This window comes from Gorilla gorilla, chromosome 20, assembly GCF_029281585.2.
Source record: "Gorilla gorilla gorilla isolate KB3781 chromosome 20, NHGRI_mGorGor1-v2.1_pri, whole genome shotgun sequence".
NCBI lineage: Eukaryota > Metazoa > Chordata > Mammalia > Primates > Hominidae > Gorilla > Gorilla gorilla.
The window spans coordinates 61,522,968-61,542,601 of NC_073244.2; the positions used below are offsets into that span (position 1 = coordinate 61,522,968).

The window sequence follows — 19,634 nt, forward strand, 5'->3', positions numbered from 1 at the left end:
CAGAAGAATTGCTTGAACCTGGAAGGCAGAGGTTGCAGTGAGCCAAGACTGCACCACTGCACTCCAGCCTGGGCAACACAGCAAGACTCTGTCTCAAAAAAAAAAAAAAAAAAAAAAAAAAGTGCTTCCCTCCTCTCACCACCTCCAATCCGTCATTATCAAGGTGGTGCCCCAATGATGGTTCCAGGAGATGGTATGGAAATGTGACCCAGTGCAGAGACCCCAGTGGTGACCTTGTGGGATTCTTACCCACCCTCGCCACTCAAGCAACCAGAGTGGAACAGACATGAGAAGGACTGAGGGCTGTTTTTAGAAACCCTTCTAGAGGGAGGATTCTCTCTTTATTGATTTGGATAAGGATATTTAGTTGTCAGGCATCATAGCGAGCCGGGGGGCCTTTGGAGCGGTCAGACAGGGGGACAGGGCAGAGCTGGCATAACTCAGTCTGTTGGGGCCAGTGGTGGGCATGTTCACAGGGCTGGTGGCAGAGGGCAAGGGGAGGGTGGTCAGCACCATGCTGCCCTCATCCAGGGAGCGCTTGTAAGGGACTGGAGCATCATTTCGGAGGTCCTGGAATGCCAGGTAGGCCTGGAATATCTGTGGGCAGAAAAGCACGTGCTGAAGGCTGACTTGGGCTGGGCAGGTCAGGAGAGGGACTGGGCTGGGGACTGGCCTGGGAAGGAGACAAAAGATACCGGTGTTTGGACTGCTCACTGCCCAGGAGCCCCAGGCCGAAGCACAGGCCCTGATGCTGGGCTGTGGCTGCTCAGAGGAAGCGGCACCTGGAAGGGACCAGTGGAGTCCTGGGGGAGCCCCCCCACCCCTGACTCCCAGGGGAGCTAAGTGAGTGCAGGAATGTTCTAGCCCTTTCAACCCCACCCTGCAGAGGGTGCCCTCCTAGGGAGGGGTGGTGGAGGGGCTTGTCCTCACCCAGACAAGGATGGAGAAGAAGGTGAAGGCGATGGCCGCCTGGGCAGTGCTGCTTCCCAGGAGGAACTCTTTGGGCGGCGAATGCTGCCATTGGTTGGCCAGGAAGCAGAAACCCATGAACCAGACAACTGCCCAGAGAACTGTGGCGTCACAGGGAGAGAAAAGGGGCAGGGGGAAAGCTCGCTCAGGCAGGGCTGCTGAGGCATGGGAAGGATGGGGCTGGTGGTCTTGCTGCACAAACTTCCATGAGGTATTGAAAAATACTTTTTTTATTAGCTTCTATGTTGACACATCTCCCACAAGTCATTCCCCAGTCCCTCCTAGCCTTCCCTAAAGTGAGCTGCTGGAGTAGAGTTGCACTGTCTAATACAGGAGCTGCCGGCCTCATGCAGCTGTTTAAATTTCTATTCATTAACACGGGATTTTAGGCTAGGCGAGGTGGCTAACGCCTATAATCCCAGCACTTTGGGAAGCTGAGGCAAGTGGATCACTCGAGGCCAGGTGTTCGAGACCAGCCCGGGCAACATGGCGAAACCCCATCTCTACTGAAAAAACAAAAATTAGCTGGGCACGGTGGCGGGCACCTGTAGTCCCAGCTACTCAGGAGGCTGAGGCAGGAGAATCGCTTGAACCTGGGAGGCAGAGGTTACAGTGAGCTGAGATTGCGCCTCTGCACTCCAGCCTGGGCGACAGAGTGCAACTCTGTCTCAAAAAAAAAAAAAAAAAAGTTTCTCAGCTGCACTGGCCACATTTCTTTTTTTGTTGTTGTTGTTATTGAGACAGAGTCTTGCTCTGATGCCGAGGCTGGGGTGCCATGGCGCAATCTCAGCTCAGTGCAAGCTCTGCCTCCCGGGTTCAAGCGATTCTCCTGCCTCAGCCTCCCGAGTAGCTGGGACTACAGGCACTCGCCTCCCTGCCCAGCTAATTTTTGTATTTTTAGTGGAGACGGGGTTTCGCCATGTTGGCCAGGCTGGTCTCAAACTTCTGGCCTCAAGTTATCCGCCTGCCTTGGCCTCCCAAAGTGCTGGGATTCCAGGTGTGAGCCACCGTCCCCGGCCAGCGGCTGCATTTCAAGTGCTTAATAGCCATGGATGGGCAGTGGCTCCTGCATGAGAAGGCGCAGGGACAGAACATTTCCACCCTCACAGGGAGTTCTCCTGCACAGCACTAGATTCGATGACCTTCTAGGGCTCGCTTGGCCCTAAGTCACTGGGACTGGCCCAGTGGGGAGGAGGAGCAGCAGGGTGGGGAGGAGTTGAGATCAAACAGACTGAGAGGAAGGAGGTCAGGCCCCAAAGAAGGACACACATTTTGTGCTTGCTTATGCCAGGCTCCATCGGGAGTGTTTGGCAGTGGTTAGGAGGCAAGACTTTGGCTGGGCGTGGTGGCTCACGCCTGTAATCCCAGCACTTTGGGAGGCAGAGGTGGGCGGATCACCAGGTCAGGAGATCGAGACCATCCTGGCTAACACACTGAAACCCCGTCTCTACTAAAATACAAAAAATAATTAGCCGGGTGTGGTGGTGTGCACCTGTAATCCCAGCTACTCAGGAGGCTGAGACAGGAGAATCGCTTGAACCCGGGAGGCGGAGGTTGCAGTGAGCCGAGACTGTGCCAGTGCACTCCAGCCTGGCGACAGAGTGAGACTCCATCTCAAAAAAAAAAAAAAAAAAAAGAGATTTTCTGTAAATGAGGGAGGCAAATGCAAAGAAAGCACGGGGCAGAAGGGAGGCTGCTATAATTTGTCTGCGGGTCAGAAGAGGTGACCCTTACCCAGGGTCTGAAGGATAAAAATAATTCCCCAGGAGGAGACAGCAGGTGCCAAGCACAGTGAGAAGCTCTGGGCCACTTGTGGTCAGATGCCTCCTACTGGGAGGACAGTCAGGGTGGAGGCCAGCTAGGTGGTGAAGGGTTGTGCCCGGGAGGCCCTGGGGAGCCAGGAGGGCTGTGAGCGGGAGGAGGGGCAGCTCTGGGTTGGGGGTCCTGGGGGCTCACCAGCCAGGATGAAGTCCAGGAGCTGGAAGGCTGTCTTGAAGCGGGTGCCGGCAATGCGGGTCTCCTGTGTGTCCAGGAAGAGGAAGGCCAGGCAGCTGAGGAAGGCCAGGAAGCCGGCTCCCACGGCAAAGCTGCAGGCCACGCTGTTGCTGTTGAGAATGCAGTGGAGCTGCGGAGACTCCATCTTGTTCTGGTAGCCGTCGGTCAGCAGGGAGGAGAAGACGATCAGGGAGAAGACCTGTGGATTTCCAGGGGCCAGAGAAGAGCTCAGTCTCTCCCTGAAGCTGCTCCTCCTTCCTCCCTGGTGCTGTCGGTCTTTCCGTATACCCAGTCACTGGTCCGTCTGGGCCCCTCCCTCTTTGACATTGTCACTGTCAGAGCCCTCAGCTTCCTGCCCCTCGTCCCCTCTGCTCCATCCTGGCTCAGGCCTCGTCTGCTCTCCTTGGCCCTTGCCCCAGCCTCCTCCCAGCCTCCCCACCTCCAGTCTTCCCCACCTCAGCACATCTCCACCATGGCCCCAGGGGAGTCTTTCCACACCCTGCCCCTCCCTGCCACAGCCCCTCATGGCTCCCCAGTACCTCAGGACTGAGTCCCAGCCCTGAAGCCTGGCCTTGGAGGCCCTGCAGAGTCTCCGCTTCCCTCACTCTTCCAATTTCATCTCTCCTCACTCACCCCTGCCTCCCCCACACTCTCCTTCTGCCACCAAACCCAGGTACCCGTATAAAATGCTTGGCACAGTGCCCGGGACATGGGAAGAGCTGAATCAGTGTTTGCAGTCGTGATTATTCTCTCTGCCTCTCAGCTCTTCCCTCTGGGGTGGTTCTGAGGACTAAACGAGAGGAGGCACTTAGAGCCCTTCCCTCTGCGACTTCTGTCTCCTCCCTCCTGGCCTCACTAATTCCTATTAATTTCTTAGGTTCAATTTGCAAGATAGTCCAAGCATACAGAAAAATATGAAGAGAAACATAAGAAACACCCAGTGTCGCCTGGCCAAACTAACACATATTAACATTTTGCCTTGTTTTTTGGCTTCGGGATTTTGTTTTAGACAAATATTATGACACTGATCTGATAACCCTGTCCCTCTCGTCTGTTTTTTTTTTTTTTTTTTTTGAGACAGAGTCTGGCTGTCACCCAGGCTGGAGTGCAGTGGCACCATCTCGGCTCACTGCAGGCTCTGGCCCCCGGGGTTCACGCCATTCTCCTGCCTCAGCCTCCTGAGTAGCTGGGACTACAGGCACCCGCCACCACGCCTGGCTAATTTTTTTTTTGTATTTTTAGTAGAGACGGGGTTTCACGGTGCCAGCCAGGATGGTCTCGATCACCTGACCTCATGATCCGCCCGCCTCGGCCTCCCAAAGTGCTGGGATTACAGGCGTGAGCCACCACGCCTGGCCATGCCTGTCTTCTATGTATATTTGCTAAATAAACCACGGAAACACTCTATAAACACTCACCCAGGTCATCCTTACAGCCACCCTAGGACACGGGCACTACTCACAGCCCTGTGTTTCAGATAATGGAACTGAGGCACAGAGAGGATAAGGAGTTGGCCGAATCCAATTAGCTGGCCAGTGGCTGGGCGAGGTGGCTCATGCCTGTAATTCCAGCACTTTGGGAGGTTGAGATGGGAGGATCGTGTCAGGCCAGGAGTTTGAGACCAGCCTGGGCAACAGAGCGAGACCCAGTCTCTACAAAAATATTAAAAACAAAAATAGCTGGGTGTGGTGGTGCATACTTGTAGTCCTAGCTACTTGGGAGGCTGAGGCAGGAGGATCACTTGAGCCCAGGAGGTTGAGGCTGCAGTGAGCCATGGTCGTGCCACTGCACTCCAGCCGAGGCGAGAGAGCAAGACTCTGTCTCAAAACAAACAAACGAAAGGCCAAGCACAGTGGCTCACATCTGTAATCCCAACACTTGGGAGGCCAAGGTGGGAGGAATCGCTTGAGCTCAGGAGACCAGCCTGGGCAACAGAGTGATACCTAGTATCTACCAAAACTTCTTAAAAAAAAAAAATTAGCTCAGTGTGGTGGCATGCACCCCCAAGTCCCAAGTACTTGGGGGGCTGAGGTAGGAGGATCACTTGAGACCCAGAAGTCAAGGCTGCAGTAAGCCCTGATTGTGCCACTGCACTCCAGGCTGGGTGACACAGTGAGGCCCTGTCTCAAAAAAAAAAAAAAAAGTCAGCTGGTCAGTGTCAGAGCCTGGATTTGAACAGAAGTAGCCTGGCTTCTGAGTCTGCCCTTGACCTCTTGCTCTTCTTCCTCACACTGGACCATGCGCCTTGAGGGCGGGGGCTCCTATCAATGAAATTTGGTGAAAATTTGAAGCCCCAGTGATTTGTCCCAGATGGTCACAATGCAGCAGGGCAGGTCTGTGCCAGACAAAGACGAGCTGGTGTGTAGATGGGGTGGTGGGGAGGAGGCTGGGGCCTGGGGTGGGGGAGAGAGTCAAGGTGGAGGCCAGATTGAGGGCTGGATTTCAGGTGAGTTCTGAACTGGACCTTAAAGAACAAGGAATTTCTCAGACAGACAAGAGGAGGAAGGGCATTCCCGGCAGGGTGGATGGCACGTGGAAAAGCCAGATGCTGCAGAGCGGGCAGTTTCAGAGATAAGAGAGAAACTCACTGGAGCGTTCTGGTGTGAGATGAGGCTGGAAAAGTGGGTGGGAGCCAGGCTCTAAGAGGCCCGGAACACCAGGGCCAGGAGCTGGACTTGGGGAGCCATGGAAAGCATTCAATGTTATGCATGGGAGGATTCTGTGCAGGGGACAGCCAGGGTCAGTCTTGGGGTTAGAGAAGCCCTCTGGGGTCACGTGGCTGATGGATCGGAAGTGGGCAAGACAAGAGGCCAACATACCTGAGAGGAGGCCGGGAGGCCCAGGTGAGAAAGGCTGAGGCCAGAGCCCTGGGGAATTCAGTAATATTTAGCATGTAAAATAGGACTTGGTGATTGATCGGAAGTGGCAGCGTTGGCGATAGGGGTTGGGGATGTGGGGGTAGGCTAAGGGAAACAGACTGTTGAAAATCTTCCCTTTGGTCTGGTGTGGTGGCTCATGCCTGTAATCCCAGTGCTTTGGGAGGTTAAGGCGGAAGGATCGCTTGAACCTACGAGGTCCGGACTGCAGTGAGCTGTGATTGCACCACTGCACTCCAGCCTGGGCAACAGAGTGAGACCCTGTCTCAAAAGAGAAGAAAAAGAAAATTTCCCCTTCGTTAGAATTGGAACTCTTCCTGGATAGGCTCCACACAGGACTCTCTCTCTCTTTTTTCTTTTTTTGAGACAGTGTCTCACTGTGTCTTGCAGGCCGGAGTGCAGTGGTGTGATCACAGCTCACTGCAGCCTCAACCTCCTGGGCTCAAGCAATCCTCCCACCTCAGCCTCCTGAGTAGCTGGGACTACAAGTGCGAAATACCATGCCTCACTCATATTTAATTTTTTGTAGAGACGGTATCGCTATGTTGCACAGGCGGGTCTCAAACTCCTGGCCTCAAGCAATCCTCCTGCCTTGGCCTCCCAAAGTGTTGGGATTACAGGCATGAGCCACCTTGCCGGGCCCCTGCTCTCTATCCCCAGCACCCAGCGCTAGACTGGACTTCAGCAAATGTGTGTTGAAAGAGTGAATGGCTTTGGCTTTGTCTTGACTCTTGCCCTGCCCTTCAGAGTGGAGATGGAGGAGGCAAAGAACTGACCCCTAAACTCCTGAGCTTCCGTCCATCCTCCCTTCTCCTTTGCCTTAATTGCCTTCTGTGAACAACAAAACAGCAACACCCTGACTCCCTGTTTTTGCCTAGCCCTTCGGCAATAACCAAGGGTATTCACATCCATCATCTCACTTGATCTGCACAGCAACCCTTGGAGGGAGGCTGTAAGATGATTCTCCCTATTTTGGAGCAGAAGAACTGACTATAGAGGGGGTGTGTCTGGCCCTGCTGGTCTGAGGCAGAGCCAGGTCGAGGACGAGAAAGCACATCGATCATTTTTGAGCCCATATTCATTTTACCTGCGTTACCTCCCTGGAACCTCACACCAGCCCCACGTGGTGGAGGTTATTAATTCATTTCTGTTTCACAGGTGATAAATTGAAGCCATTTTGGTGGAGTGGAAAGAGCCAGACGCTTCTGACTGTGCCAGCTGTATGGCCTGGGGCAAATCACTCATCTCTTGGAGCCTCAGTTTCCTGGTCTGTTTCTATGCTATGAAAAGGAGGAATGTGGGGGTAGGGGCTTGGCTCTAGTAGGTGCTCAGGAAAATGGTCATTCTCGTGATTTGCCCAGAGAGGGAAGGCATCCTCTCAAGGTCAGTAAGCGGTGAAAGGGGGATTGGAATCCAGCCTTCCTGACATCTAGGCGGGTGGGCTGTCTGTCCACTGACTCCCAAAACCCTGGGCTGTGACATGAGCCCGGGACACTGGAGATTTGAGGAGCAGGGGCTCATCTGGGCTAGAGGGACCCTATCCCTCTGAAGCTTCAGTCCAAACTCCTTCCATGCCCTCCCTGGCCTGTCCCTAGGGAGGGAGCAAAGATTTATCAGTTAAGGCACCAGCTGGCAGGCGGCAGCGAGGACAAGAGCACCAGCTGCCCAGAGACTCCCTACTGAGGAGCCAGGCCAGGGGGGAAGGAGGAGAGGGCGGGGGGGTAGGGAGGGTGGATGGAGGCGGCGGGCAAAGTCCGTGACCAGAACGTCTGGCATGGTTGGCGGCTCTTCCTCCCCCTTCCCCTCACCAGTCCACACCAGCTGGGCTTCCGTCTCCTTGCCACCCGCCCTGCCTTCCGAGGCTTTCCAGATAGGCGGGTGGATCCGAGTTGGACTTGCTCACCAGCTGGGTGATGTCCTTGGGCATGCCACTCAACCTCTGTGAGCCTCAGTTTCCCCTTGGGTTAAACAGGGATCATAATGCCTGTGTCATAGGGTTGTGGTGAGGAGTAGAGAAGCTAACACCAGCGAAAGATCTGGTGCTGGGGTGTGGTTTTCAAGATTCCCCTCTTTCCCTGGGGGAGGACAACGGACACAAATCTCAATCATCCTAGGCCCTCTCCTCACACACGAGTAATGATTTGTTTTGATAATAATCACTATTTAAGGCTGGGTGCGGTGGCTCACGCCTGTAATCCCAACACTTTGGAAGGCCGAGGCGGGTGGATCATTTGAGGTCAGGAGTTTAAGACCAGTCTGGCCAACATGGTGAAACCCCAACTCTACTAAAAATACAAAAATTAGCCAGGCATGGTGGTGCACGCTGGTAATCCCAGCTACTCCGAAGGCACAAGAATTGCTTGAACCCAGGAGGCGGAAGTTGCAGTGAGCTGAGATTGCACCAACTGTACTCCAGCCTGGGTGACAGAGCAAGGGTCTGTCTCAAAAAAAAAAAAAAAAAAAATCACTAAGGAAAGATCACTACTTGCTTGGCCCATGCTAATCAGTTTATAGGCATTAATTTGTTTCATTTTCACAATGATTCTTCCTAGGAGTAGATTATTAGGATCCTCTTTTTACAGACGAGAGTATGGAGATGTTCAGAGAAATCACATAGCTTGCTCAGGGTCACACGGACACAGGGTGACCACGCAAGCCATCAAACCAAAGGGGCACTTTTGAGAAAGAAAGGTGCTGCTGCTGGTAATGACATCAGGCCTGGCCCAGGTAAACTGGGCAGTATGCCACTTTGCATGGACAGCACGTGCCTGAGCCAGGATTACAGGCCTGTTTGTTCCTTCTCCAAGCTCAGGCTCTAGAAGGGGCAGAGAGGAGATACTCTGGATTAGGACTCTGGGGTGGAGACCCTGGGTCTGAACCGGGGAACCCCACCTACTCCTAAGACCTCGATCAAGTCTCAACATCTCCCTGGGCCTTAGTTTCCAATTCTGTTAAAGCAGAGTGGTGGAAGCAGCACAGGTTAAAAGTCAGAGCCACAGCCCTAACCCTTCATGTACTGAGATCCAGAGATGAACAGTGATTGGTTCAAGATCACACAGCAAAGTCTGGGCTGAATGAGGATTTGACTCCAGGTGTCCAGATTCTTCAGGAGTGTGGGGATGATGAAATGAACGGTGGCATGGTGCCTGGCACACGGTTACCACCCAACATCTGGCACTTCAGGTCTGCACTCCTTATTCTCTTCCTAGAAGCCCCAGCCCCTGTTCCTCTCCTCCTCCTCCCTCAACTGGGAGGTGGAAAATAAATGGGCTCTGGCATCTCACAGATCTGAGTTTGAATCCTGCCCCTGCCTCTTACTGCGTGACCTTAGCCAATGCTGTCTAATAGAACTCTCTGGCATGATGAAAATGTCCCATATCTGCACTAATTTTTTTTTTTTTTTTTTTTTGAAATAGAGTCTCGCTCTGTCGCCCAGGCTGGAGTGCAGTGGTGCAATCTCGGCTCACTGCAAGCTCCACCTCCCGGGTTCACGCCATTCTTCTGCCTCAGCCTCCAGAGTAGCTGGGACGACAGGCGCCTGCCACCACACCCAGCTAATTTTTTTGTATTTTTAGTAGAGATGGGGTTTCACCGTGTTAGCCAGGATGGTCTCGATCTCCTCACCTCATGATCCGCCTGTCTTGGCCTCCCAAAGTGCTGGGATTACAGGCGTGAGCCACCGTGCCCAGCCACAATTTTTTTTTCTTTTTTTTTTTGAGACAGAGTCTCACTCTGTCACCGAGGCTGCAATGCAACCTCCGCCACATGGGCTCAAGCCATCCTCGAGCCTCAGCCCCCTAAGTAACTGGGACTACAGGCTTGCACCACCATGCCAGGAAAATTTTTGTATTTTTAGTAGAGATGGGTTTTTGCCATGTTGGCCAGGCTGGTCTCGAACTCCTGACATCAAATGATCTGCCTGCCTTGGCCTACCAAGGTGCTGGTTTTACAGGCATGAACCACCACACCCAGCCTGTACTGTCTAATATGAGAGTCCCCAGCCACATGTGGCTGTTGAGCACCTAAAATGTGGCCACTGTGAGTGAAGAATGGACTTTTATTTTAATTAGTGCAAACTGAGGTAGCCACATGTGGCTGTGGCTACCCCATTGGACATCCCAGATTTAAAAAATTTACTTAGGCTGAGCGCGGTGGCTGACACCTATAATCCCAGCACTTTGGGAGGCTGAGGTGGGCGGAACACTTGACGTCAGGAGTTTAAGGCCAGCCTGGCCAACATGGCGAAACCCCGTCTCTACTAAAAATACAAAAATTAGCCAGGCACAGTGGTGCACACCTGTAATCCCAGCTACTTGGGAAGCTGAGGCAGGAGAATCGCTTGAACCCAGGAGGTGGAGTTGCAGTGAGTGGAGATCACGCCACTGCTTTTTGCACTCCAGCCTGGGCAACACAGCAAACTGTTTCTTTCTTTCTTTCTTTTCTTTTTTCTTTTCTTTTTTTTTTTTTTTTTTGAGATGGAGTCTGGCTCTGTTGCCCGGGCTGGAGTGCAGTGGTATGATCTCCACTCACGGCAAACTCCACCACCCGGGTTCGAGTGATTCTCCTGCCTCAGCCTCCTCAGTAGCTAGGATTACAGGTGTGTGCCACTATGCCTGGCTAATTAAGATTGTTTCAAAGAAAAAAAATTTACTTAACTTTTCTAAGCCCTAGTTTTGTTATCTCAGAGATGGGACTTGCAGCACCTACTGTGAGGGCTGTTCCTTACTATGAGAGTCCATCAGTGCCTCAATAGCATAGGGCCCATAGTGGGGTGCTCAGGAAAAGGTGGTGTCAGCATTTGCTCCGTTGCCTTGTTTCCCCATCTGACCCCTTCCTTGTCCTCCCATCTCCCGCACTGTGTCTGGGAGTTGAGAGCTCCTGGCTCCTGTCACCCAGGGGCACAGTCGGGCCACGGGAGGGCCTCACCCCTTCGAAGACCCGCGTGATGGTCTTGGGCCTTCTCAGAAACTGCACGGCTTCGCTGTTGGCCAGCTCCTGGAGGCTTTTGGGGATGTGCATGGCAGCTGTTTTCCTTTGGGGCCACTGGGAGGTGGGAGCCAGGGTGCTGGGCGCTGCCTGCTGGGCACTGCCGTCCGGGGGCTTCAGGCCGGCTCTGGGCTTGGCTGCTGTGGGATGACACAGATGGGGGATGCCAGTCAGGGGCACGGGGTGGAAGGGCTGTTGGGGGCCCCAGGATTGGGGGACATGGGGTGGGGATGGGGGGGGGTCCCCGGAATGGAGTTGTGTGGGGTGAGGGGACTGCTGAGCCTCTTAGGAGTCAGGGTGTGGGGTGAATGGGCTGTCAGGGGCCCCAGAAGTGGGGGACATAGGATGGCGGTGCAGGTGGGTCCCAGGGAATGGGGTTGTGTGTGCTGAGGGGGCTTCTGTGGGCCCCAGAAGTGGGAGGCATAGGATGGGGGTTCTGGGGGAGTCCCAGGAAAGGTGTTGTGTGGAGTGAGAGGGCTGCTAGGGGTCCCTGAAGTGGGGGACATAGGATGCGGGTGCTGGGGTGGTCCCAGGAATGGGGTTGTGTGTGGTGAGGGAGCTTTCTGGGGGTCCCAGGAGAGGGGGGCATAGGATGGGGATACTAAGAGTCCCAGGAAAGGTGTCGTGTGGGGAGGGCTGCCAGGGGTCACAGAGGTGGAGGTGCAGGGTGAGAGAGTCCCTGAGGGTCCCCTGGATTGAGGTGTGGGTTAAGGGGGTCTATGGAGGATTCCAGAGAGGTGAGGGCCTGGGGTGAGGGGGATTCTGGGGGTCCTAGGAGTGGGGGACATAAGTGAAGGGGCTGCTTCAGGTTCCAGAAGTCAGGAATGTGGGCTGAGGGGGTTGTTGGGTGAGAGGGCTGTCAGGGATCCCAGAGGTGAAGTGCAGGGGAGGGCTGGGATATTTGGGGACCACATCTTGTGACCCAGGAGCTGAAGGGCCTGCAGAGGGACTGGGTCCTTCTGTGAGAGGACACAGGTGAGACTTTCTGGGGACTAGGGGGTGCGGCCATTGAGATCAGAGCCCCTGGGAGGTCTGAAACCGAATAATCCCTTTCAGGTTTGGGGGTGACAGCACCCTTCGTGGAGAACCCAGGTATCTCAGGGCATATTTCAGGCTGTCCTTGTCACTTGGGGCTATTTCCCAGAATAAGGGCCTCCCTTTCGAATTCAGCTCCATTTTCACGGAAGTGCACTTCCTCAAGCTGGGAGTCGGGACCTCGGATTTGTGGGGAACCTCAGAATGAGGCCACGCCCCGGCACTGGGCTACCTTCTTAGAATCGCGGTCTCCCCTTAAAGGACCTGGAACGGCAGTGCTGAGGTTTGGGGGTGACGGCACCTGAGAAGGGGCCGCCCCTTCTCTGGAGGGCCAATCTGCGTCACCTGAGGGCCCGCCCTTCCTTTCGTCCCCCCACCCCTCCTGGTCCCTGGCTCCACCTCAGCCTTCTTTTGGTTCCGCTTTTTCCCGCCTTTTCGCTCCTCCACAGCTGATTGGCTGCGCCCAAGTCCCGCCCCCTCCCTCTTTCCGCCTACTCAGGAGCTGACACGAGCCGGGGCGTGGCCTCGGCGAACGTTGGACTGCGCGCCGTTGGCGGACTGCGCGCGGGAGCCCTGCCCCGCCCCATCTCTCTAGGGAGTCTCGCGTCCACTCCGCCCCTTCCCTTTGTAGCAAGCTGACAAGGAGACACTCCTGCGGCGCATGCGTCGCGCCCAAACGAGGCCGGCGGCGGAGACAGGCAGGCAACGCATGCGTAGTTGATATAGGGAGTCGGCGGTGAGAAATGGACAGCCCGCATTGACCCAAGCTTTGCGCATGCGTTTTACTGCTGGGTGAAGCCGAACCTCGGGAGCCCAGGACGCCCTCCTGCACATGCGCAGGAGGCTCAATGACAGTCGAGCTTTGGCTAAGGTGAGGGAGAAATCGGGGGATTGCATGGCCAGGGAGGGCGGCCCTGCACCCCCTAGGTAACCTTTCCGAGCATTTCCTGCTCTCCTAAGATCTACCTCGCTGTCTAGACTCCAAAGAAACGTTGTACCACTACAGGGTCTCTGGGCCTGAAAAACGCCCCAGAACCTAAGACCTCTGACCCCTGTCTGGGACCCAGGCCAACTGAGCAGTGTGGGAAGGGGACAGGCAACAGGGGCTTCGAGGCGAGCGGATGGGCTCTGCGCCCTGCCTGGGGTAGAGACGGCTTCTGGAGGGTGGGACGTGGAGGTGGAGAGGGCGCTTTTCCTCTAGATGGCCTTTGACCCCTGCCCATTTTCCTCTGTTTAGGCTCCGGGGAAAGGGTCTAGCCATGCTGCATGTGACCCGGGGGGTCTGGGGGTCCAGGGTCCGAGTATGGCCACTGTTGCCCGCGCTCCTCGGGCCCCCCCGGGCCCTCTCATCGCTGGCAGCCAAAATGGGGGAGTATCGCAAGATGTGGAACCCCAGGGAGCCCCGCGACTGGGCCCAGCAGTACCGCGAGCGCTTCATTCCCTTCTCCAAGGAGCAGCTGCTCCGCCTCCTAATACAGGTACCGCCTGTCCCGGGCCCAAGAGCCTGGGGACTACGGCTCCCAGCAGGCTTCGCGGCGGCAGGGCCCTAGTTGCTGCAGAGAGCTGCCCTGGCGCCTCCTGGGAGTTGTAGTTCCCGGGTCCCTTCGTGTTTCCCTAGTGGGCGGGAGATGAGCTGGAATGCAGGAGCCAGGTCTCCGAGATGCAGACGCAGCATCCATTCCCGACTCTGGCTTGTTCTGAGGGCTTGAACAGGCACTCTCTGGGGCATGGTTTTTCCCTCTTTAAGATGGGTATAGTAATCATCCTCATCATTACTATTTCTACTACCTGATAATAATTGTACCTATAAAGTCACAACGCTGTAATCATAATTATTATCACACAATTTGAGCTCTGACTCCATGGCACTGTGCCAGACATTTTTCATGTATTGTTGAATCATCAGTAAGAGAGATACCACCATCATCCCCATTTTACAGATGAGATAATGGAAGCATAGGGAAGGAAAGTGACTTACCCAAGGCCACAACATAGTGGCTTAGATTTGAACCAAAGTGGTCTGACTCCAGAGCTGGCCCAGGACTAGGGTTAGGCAAGTGAGGCACTCGCTTGACCCTAAGAGTGAGTGCCCCGTTAAATTTTGCACCCTTGGGTGCCATATTCACCTCATCCTAGTCTTGGTCTCACTCTAGAGCCTGAGGTCTTATTGCCACCATCATCATCATTGTCATTATTGAGGATTTTGAGGATTATTATTCGTTCATTTATTTTTCTTTATTTATTTTTGTGAGACAGGGTCTCACTCTGTTGCCCAGACTGGAGTGCAGTGGCACAATCTCAGCTCACTGCAACCTCTGCCTCCTGGACTCAAGTGATCCTCCTTCCTCAGCCCCCGAGAAGCTGCGACTCTCGCCTGGCTAATTTTTGTATTTTTAGTAGAGACAGGGTATTGCCATGTTGGCCAGGCTGGTCTTGAACTCCTGGCCTCAAGTGATCTGCCCACCTTGGCTTCCCAAAGTGCTGAGATTACAGGTATGAGCCACCACACCCCACCATCATTCATTAATTTAACATTTATTTACTGAACACCTACTGCATGTACTCAATTCTGTGCTGGACTTGATACACACACAAATACACACACACAAATACACACAAGTATATGCATACAAGTACACACACAAATACACAAATATGTGTACACAAATACACAAATATACACATACAAATGCACACACAAATATACACACACAAGTACACATGTGTACACAAATACACAAATATACCCATACAAATGCACACACACAAATATACACACACAAATACACACACATATATATGCACACAAAAGTACACAAATATACACACATAAATATACAAATATATGCACATATATGTAAACACATGTGTATATAGGACATGTGTAATCTCATCAAATTCTCACCATAGCCCTCTGAGAAAGAGCGTGTAATCCTCTGTTGCCAGTGAGGAAACTGAGGCTCAGAGAAGTGAAGACAATTTCCCAGGACATTGAGATAGGAAACATAAAGAAGTGGTTCAAGGCCGGGCGCGGTGGCTCACGCCCGTAATCCCAACACTTTGGGAGGCCGAGGCGGGCAGATCACGAGGTCAGGAGATTGAGACCATCTGGCTAACACGATGAAACCATCTCTACTAAAAATACAAAAAATTAGCCGGGCGAGGTGGCAGGTGCCTGTAGTCCCAGCTACTTGGGAGGTGAGGCAGGAGAATGGCGTGAACCCGGGAAGCGGAGCTTGCAGTGAGCCGAGATCGTGCCACTGCACTCCAGTCTGGGCAACAGAGCAAGACTCCATCTCAAAAAAAAAAAAGAAGAAGAAGTGGTTCAAGGCCAGGCGTGGTGGCTCACGCCAGTAATCCCAGCACTTTGGAAGGTCGATGCAGGTGGATCACCTGAGGTCAGGAGTTTGAGACCAGCCTGGCCAACATGGTGAAACCCCGTCTCTATTAAAAGTACAAAAATTAGCTAGGCGTGATGGCAGGCGCCTATAATCCCAGTTACTTAGAAGGCTGAGGCAGCATTGCTTGAACCGTGGAGGAAGAGGTTGCAGTGAGCTGAGATCATGGCCGCTGCACTCCAGCCTTGGCAACAGAGTGAGACTCCTTCTCAAAAAAAAAAAAAAGGAAATGGTTCAATGTGTACCCTGGAGTCAGACAGGCCTAGATTGCAGTCATTTCCCACAGACACTGCAGCCCTTACCAAATGACTTTTCCAGAGCCTCAGTTTCTCCCACTGACAAATGGGAGTTATAATTCCATCAACCTTGGGGGTATGGTGGCTCAGCCTCCCAGCACTTTGGGAGGCTGAGGTGGGAGGATCGCTGGAGTACAGGAGTTCAGACCAGCCTGGGCAATATAGTGAGACTCCACCTTTACAAAAAATTGAAAAAAATTCGCCAGGCATGGTGGTGGGCACCTGTAGTCTTAGCTACTCAGGAGGCTGAGGTGGGAGGATCGCTTGATCCCAGGAGGTTGAAGATGCAGTGAGCTGAGATTGCACAACTGAGCTCCAGCCTGGGTGACAGAACGAGACTGTGTCTCAATATAATAATAATAATAATTCCATCTACTTCTGGAGGATGATATTACACTGTCAAACCGTTCCTGGAATTGTGTGTGTGTGTATTGGCTAGGAAATGTCAAAGCAAAAACTTGAACCTCCAGCTTTTTAAGCCCAGTATAGTTTTTCACTATATTTGGCTGCCTCAGTTTCAGTAAAATTGGTCAGCCCCCACCCAACCAAAACAAAACTTTTTTTTTTTTTTTTTTTGAGTCAGAGTCTTGATGTTGTCTAGTCTGGAGGGCAGTGGCACGATCTCGACTCACTGCAGCCTCCTCCTCCCTGGTTCAAGCAATTCTCCAGCTTCAGCCTCCTGAGTAGCTGGGACTACAGGTGCATGCCATCACGCCTGGCTAATTTTTGTATTTTTAGTAGAGACAGGATTTCACCATGTGGGCCACGCTGGTCTTGAACTCCTGACTTCAAGTGATCCACTGCCTCGGCCTCCCAAAGTGCTGGGATTACAGGTGCGAGACACTGAGCCCGGCCCCAGAACAAAACTTCAAAGTCCAGAGCTCTGATTGTGTAGTTAGGCAGCCAGGGAAAGAATTCTTTCCCTCGGGGAAGGGGAAAAGGCCTACAGAGAAGTTTTGCTTCCTGAGGTAACAGGAATTCCACTCGAGTCCGGCAGAGAAGGCGGCTTTGGAGACGTTCTCGGCCCACGTGGACTTCTGCACCCTGTTCCACTACCACCAAATCCTGGCCCGGCTGCAGGTGAGGACGGGGCCCTTCCAGCCCTGTGGTGCTTGTTTGCGCATCCGCTCATTTAGCAAACATTCCCTGACACCTTCTTGGAGCCTGGCCCTTATTTTAAGTGCTGGGGATTCAACAGTGAACATGACAGGTGAAGTGACGCCCTCAGGGAGCCAACATTCCAACTGGGGAGACAAGGAATCAAATAAATATAAAATATGATGCCTGGTGGTGATAAGTGCCATGAACAATGAGGCGGAGTAGTGAGATAAAGAGGGATGAGATGGGTCGGGCGCGGCGACTCACGCCTGTAATCCCAGCACTTTGGGAGGCTGAGGCGGGTGGATCACAAGGTCAGGAGATCGAGACCATCCTGGCTAACACGGTGAAACCCCGTCTCTACTAAAAATACAAAAAAATTAGCTGGGCGTGGTGGGGGGCGACTATAGTTCCAGCTACTCGGGAGGCTGAGGCAGGAGAATGGCATGAACCCGAGAGGTGGAGCTTGCGGTGAGCCAAGATTGCGCCACTGCACTCCAGCCTGGGCGACTGAGGGAAACTCTGTCTCAAAAAAAAAAAAAAAAAACAAAGAGGGGTGAGATGGGGCCTGTTTCAGACGGGGTGGGTGGGGAAGGGCTCCCCAAGGAGGTGACATGTGGGCCAAAGGCTTAGTGAAGAGGGGGAACGAGCCTGATGAATGCCCGGGAGAAGATGTTCCTGGCAGATGGAAGAGCAAGTGCAAAGGCCCTGAGGTGAGCGGGGGCCTGGAGTATTGAACAGTGAGGAGGCCACTGTGGCTGCAGGAGAGTTCATGTGCGGGGAGGGTGGGATATGAGGGCAGAGGGGATGGGGACAAATCGTACTGGGCCTTGTGGGCCACCGTGAGGACTTTGCTTTGTTTTTTTGTTTGTTTGTTTTTGTTTCTGAGATGGAGTTTTTGTTCTGTTGCCCAGGCTGGAGTGCAGTGGTGCGATCTCAGCTCACAGCAAACCTCCGCCTCCCCAGTTCAAGCGATTCTCCTCCCTCAGCCTCCCGAGTAGCTGGGACCACAGGCGTCCACCACTTCCCCCTGCTAATTTTTGTACTTTTTGTAGAGACGGGGTTTCACCATGTTGGCCAGTGTGGTCTTGAATTCCTGACCTCAAGTGATCCACCCGCCTTGGCCTCCCAAAGTGCTGGGATTACAGACGTGAGCCACTGTGCCGGGCCGAGGACCTTGCTTTGACTCTGAGTGAGCCGGGAGCCATGGGAGGGCTCTGAGCTGAGGAGAGATGTGAGCAGCGGATTTAGGTGTTAACAGGATTTCTCTGGCTGCAGTGTAGGGAACAGACTATCAGAGGCAGGGACATCTATGAAAGAGTCTATTATATTTGTCTAGGGGAGAGATAATGGAAGCTCCGACAAGGGTAATAGCGATGGAAATGGTGAAAAACGGTCAGATGCTGGTTATGTTGGAAGGCATCAGTGTTTTGCTGATGTGCTGGCTGTGGGGGTGTGGTGGGGAGGAAGAGAGAGGAGTAGGGGTGCGTCTCCAGCCATTCTGGCCTGAGCCTCCTGGAGGATGGAGCTGCCATTTACTGGGATGGGGGAGACCGTGGTGGGATGGGGAGAAAGATCTGCAGGGAGGACTGAGAGCTCAGTTTTGGACTTAAGAATTTGAGCTACCATTTATTTATGAATTTATTTATTCTAATTTTTTTTTTTTTTTTTTCTGAGACAGAGTCTCACTCCGCTGCCCAGGCTAGAGTGCAATGGTGCGATCTTGGCTCACTGCAACCTCTGTCTTCCGGGTTGAAGTGATTCTTGTGCCTCAGTCTCCCGAATAGCCAGGATTACAGGTGTGTGTCACTACGCCTGGCTAATTTTTGTATTTTTAGTAGAGATGGGGTTTCACCATGTTGCTCAGGCTGGTCTTGAACTCCTGACCTCGTGATCTACCTGCCTTGGCCTCCCAAAGTGTTGGGATTACAGGCGTGAGCCACCGCGCCTGGCCCATTCTTTTTTGATTAAAAAATGTTTTATTTCAGTAGTTTTTGGGGTACATGTACTTTTTGGTTACATAGATGAATTCTGTAGTGGTGCGTTCTGAGATTTTGGTGTGCCCATCACTAGAGCAGTGTACACTGTACCCAATATGTAGTCCCTCGCCCCCATCCCAACCCCCCTCCCTGAGTCCCCAAATTCCATTATATCACTCTGTGTATCTTCGCACGCTCATAGCCTACTTAGCTTCCACTTATAAGTGAGAATACGGCTATTTGGTTTTCCATTCCTGAGTTACTTGACTTAGAATAATGGCCTTCCAACTCCATCCAATTACTGCAAGAGACATTATTTTGTTCCTTTTTATGGCTGAGTAGTATTCCATGGTGTATATAGACCATATTTTCTTTATCCATTGAGCTGCCTTTTAGAAAGGCAGGTAGAAAGATGGACTTGAGGCCGGGCGTGGTGGCTCATGCCTATAATCCCAGCACTTTGGGAGGACGAGGCAGGCGGATCATGAGGTCAGGAGATCGAGACCATCCTGTCTAACACGGTGAAACCCCGTCTCTACTAAAAATACAAAAAAAAAATTAGCCGGGCGTGGTGGCGGGCGCCTGTAGTCGCAGCTACTCGGGAAGCTGAGGCAGGAGAATGACGTGAACCTGGGAGGCGGAGCTTGCAGTGAGCCAAGATTGCGCCACTGCACTCCAGTCTGGGCGATAGAGTGAGACTCCGTCTCAGAAAAAAAAAAAAAAAAAAAAAGAAAGATGGACTTGAATATGTGGATCTGGAGGTGAAGGGAGAGGTCTGGGCTGAGAAACGGCTGTGGGAGGATCTATTAATAGATGGTAGTACTGCCGGGTGCGGTGACTCACGCCTGTAATCCTAGCACTTTGGGTGGCCAAGGCAGGTGGATCAGCTGAAGTCAGGAGTTCGAGACCAGCCTTGCCAGCATGACGAAACCCTGTCTCTACTGCAAATACAGAAATTACCAGCCTGACCAACATGATGAATCCCCGTCTCTACTAAAAATA

The 19,634-nt window shown here is 53.1% G+C and overlaps 2 protein-coding genes across 5 annotated transcripts in view; one reads left to right on the forward strand and one right to left on the reverse strand.

The window, feature by feature from the left end:
* Window positions 1-304: 304 nt before the first annotated feature.
* On the reverse strand, window positions 305-12,472 carry SYNGR4 (synaptogyrin 4). 2 transcript variants are annotated; one of them, XM_019016215.4, is made up of 5 exons: window positions 12,261-12,472; window positions 10,767-10,966; window positions 2,926-3,163; window positions 931-1,070; window positions 305-597 (listed from the first exon to the last, which is right to left on the reverse strand). In XM_019016215.4, the coding sequence occupies exons 2-5, from the start codon at window positions 10,857-10,859 to the stop codon at window positions 364-366; spliced, it is 705 nt and encodes a 234-aa protein (XP_018871760.1). In that variant the 5' UTR covers window positions 10,860-10,966; window positions 12,261-12,472; the 3' UTR covers window positions 305-363. The 2 variants fall into 2 exon arrangements, with proteins under 2 accessions (XP_018871760.1, XP_018871759.1); XM_019016214.4 differs by having other exon boundaries at window positions 12,094-12,282.
* Window positions 12,473-12,517: 45 nt separating this feature from the next.
* The window catches only part of TMEM143 (transmembrane protein 143), a 31,778-nt gene continuing 24,661 nt past the window's right edge, over window positions 12,518-19,634 (forward strand). For 2 of the 3 annotated variants that reach the window (XM_004061086.5, XM_004061088.5), the window contains exons 1-3: window positions 12,518-12,732; window positions 13,099-13,339; window positions 16,531-16,635. In XM_004061086.5, coding sequence (XP_004061134.1) covers window positions 12,710-12,732; window positions 13,099-13,339; window positions 16,531-16,635 — 369 coding nt within the window. In that variant the 5' untranslated portion in view covers window positions 12,518-12,709. The remainder of the gene's footprint in view (window positions 12,733-13,098; window positions 13,340-16,530; window positions 16,636-19,634) is intronic. The other variant, XM_004061087.5, reaches the window with a different exon arrangement.

Excerpts from the sequence above, each read along its gene's own strand:
- SYNGR4 (XM_019016215.4), bottom strand. The coding sequence starts at position 10,859 with ATGCACATCCCCAAAAGCCTCCAGGAGCTGGCCAACAGCGAAGCCGTG. Across the intron at positions 1,071-2,925 it reads CCTGGACTTCATCCTGGCTG|TTCTCTGGGCAGTTGTCTGG; the intron begins GTGAGCCCCCAG and ends GTGACGCCACAG. Across the intron at positions 598-930 it reads TCTTCTCCATCCTTGTCTGG|ATATTCCAGGCCTACCTGGC; the intron begins GTGAGGACAAGC and ends TTCTGCCCACAG.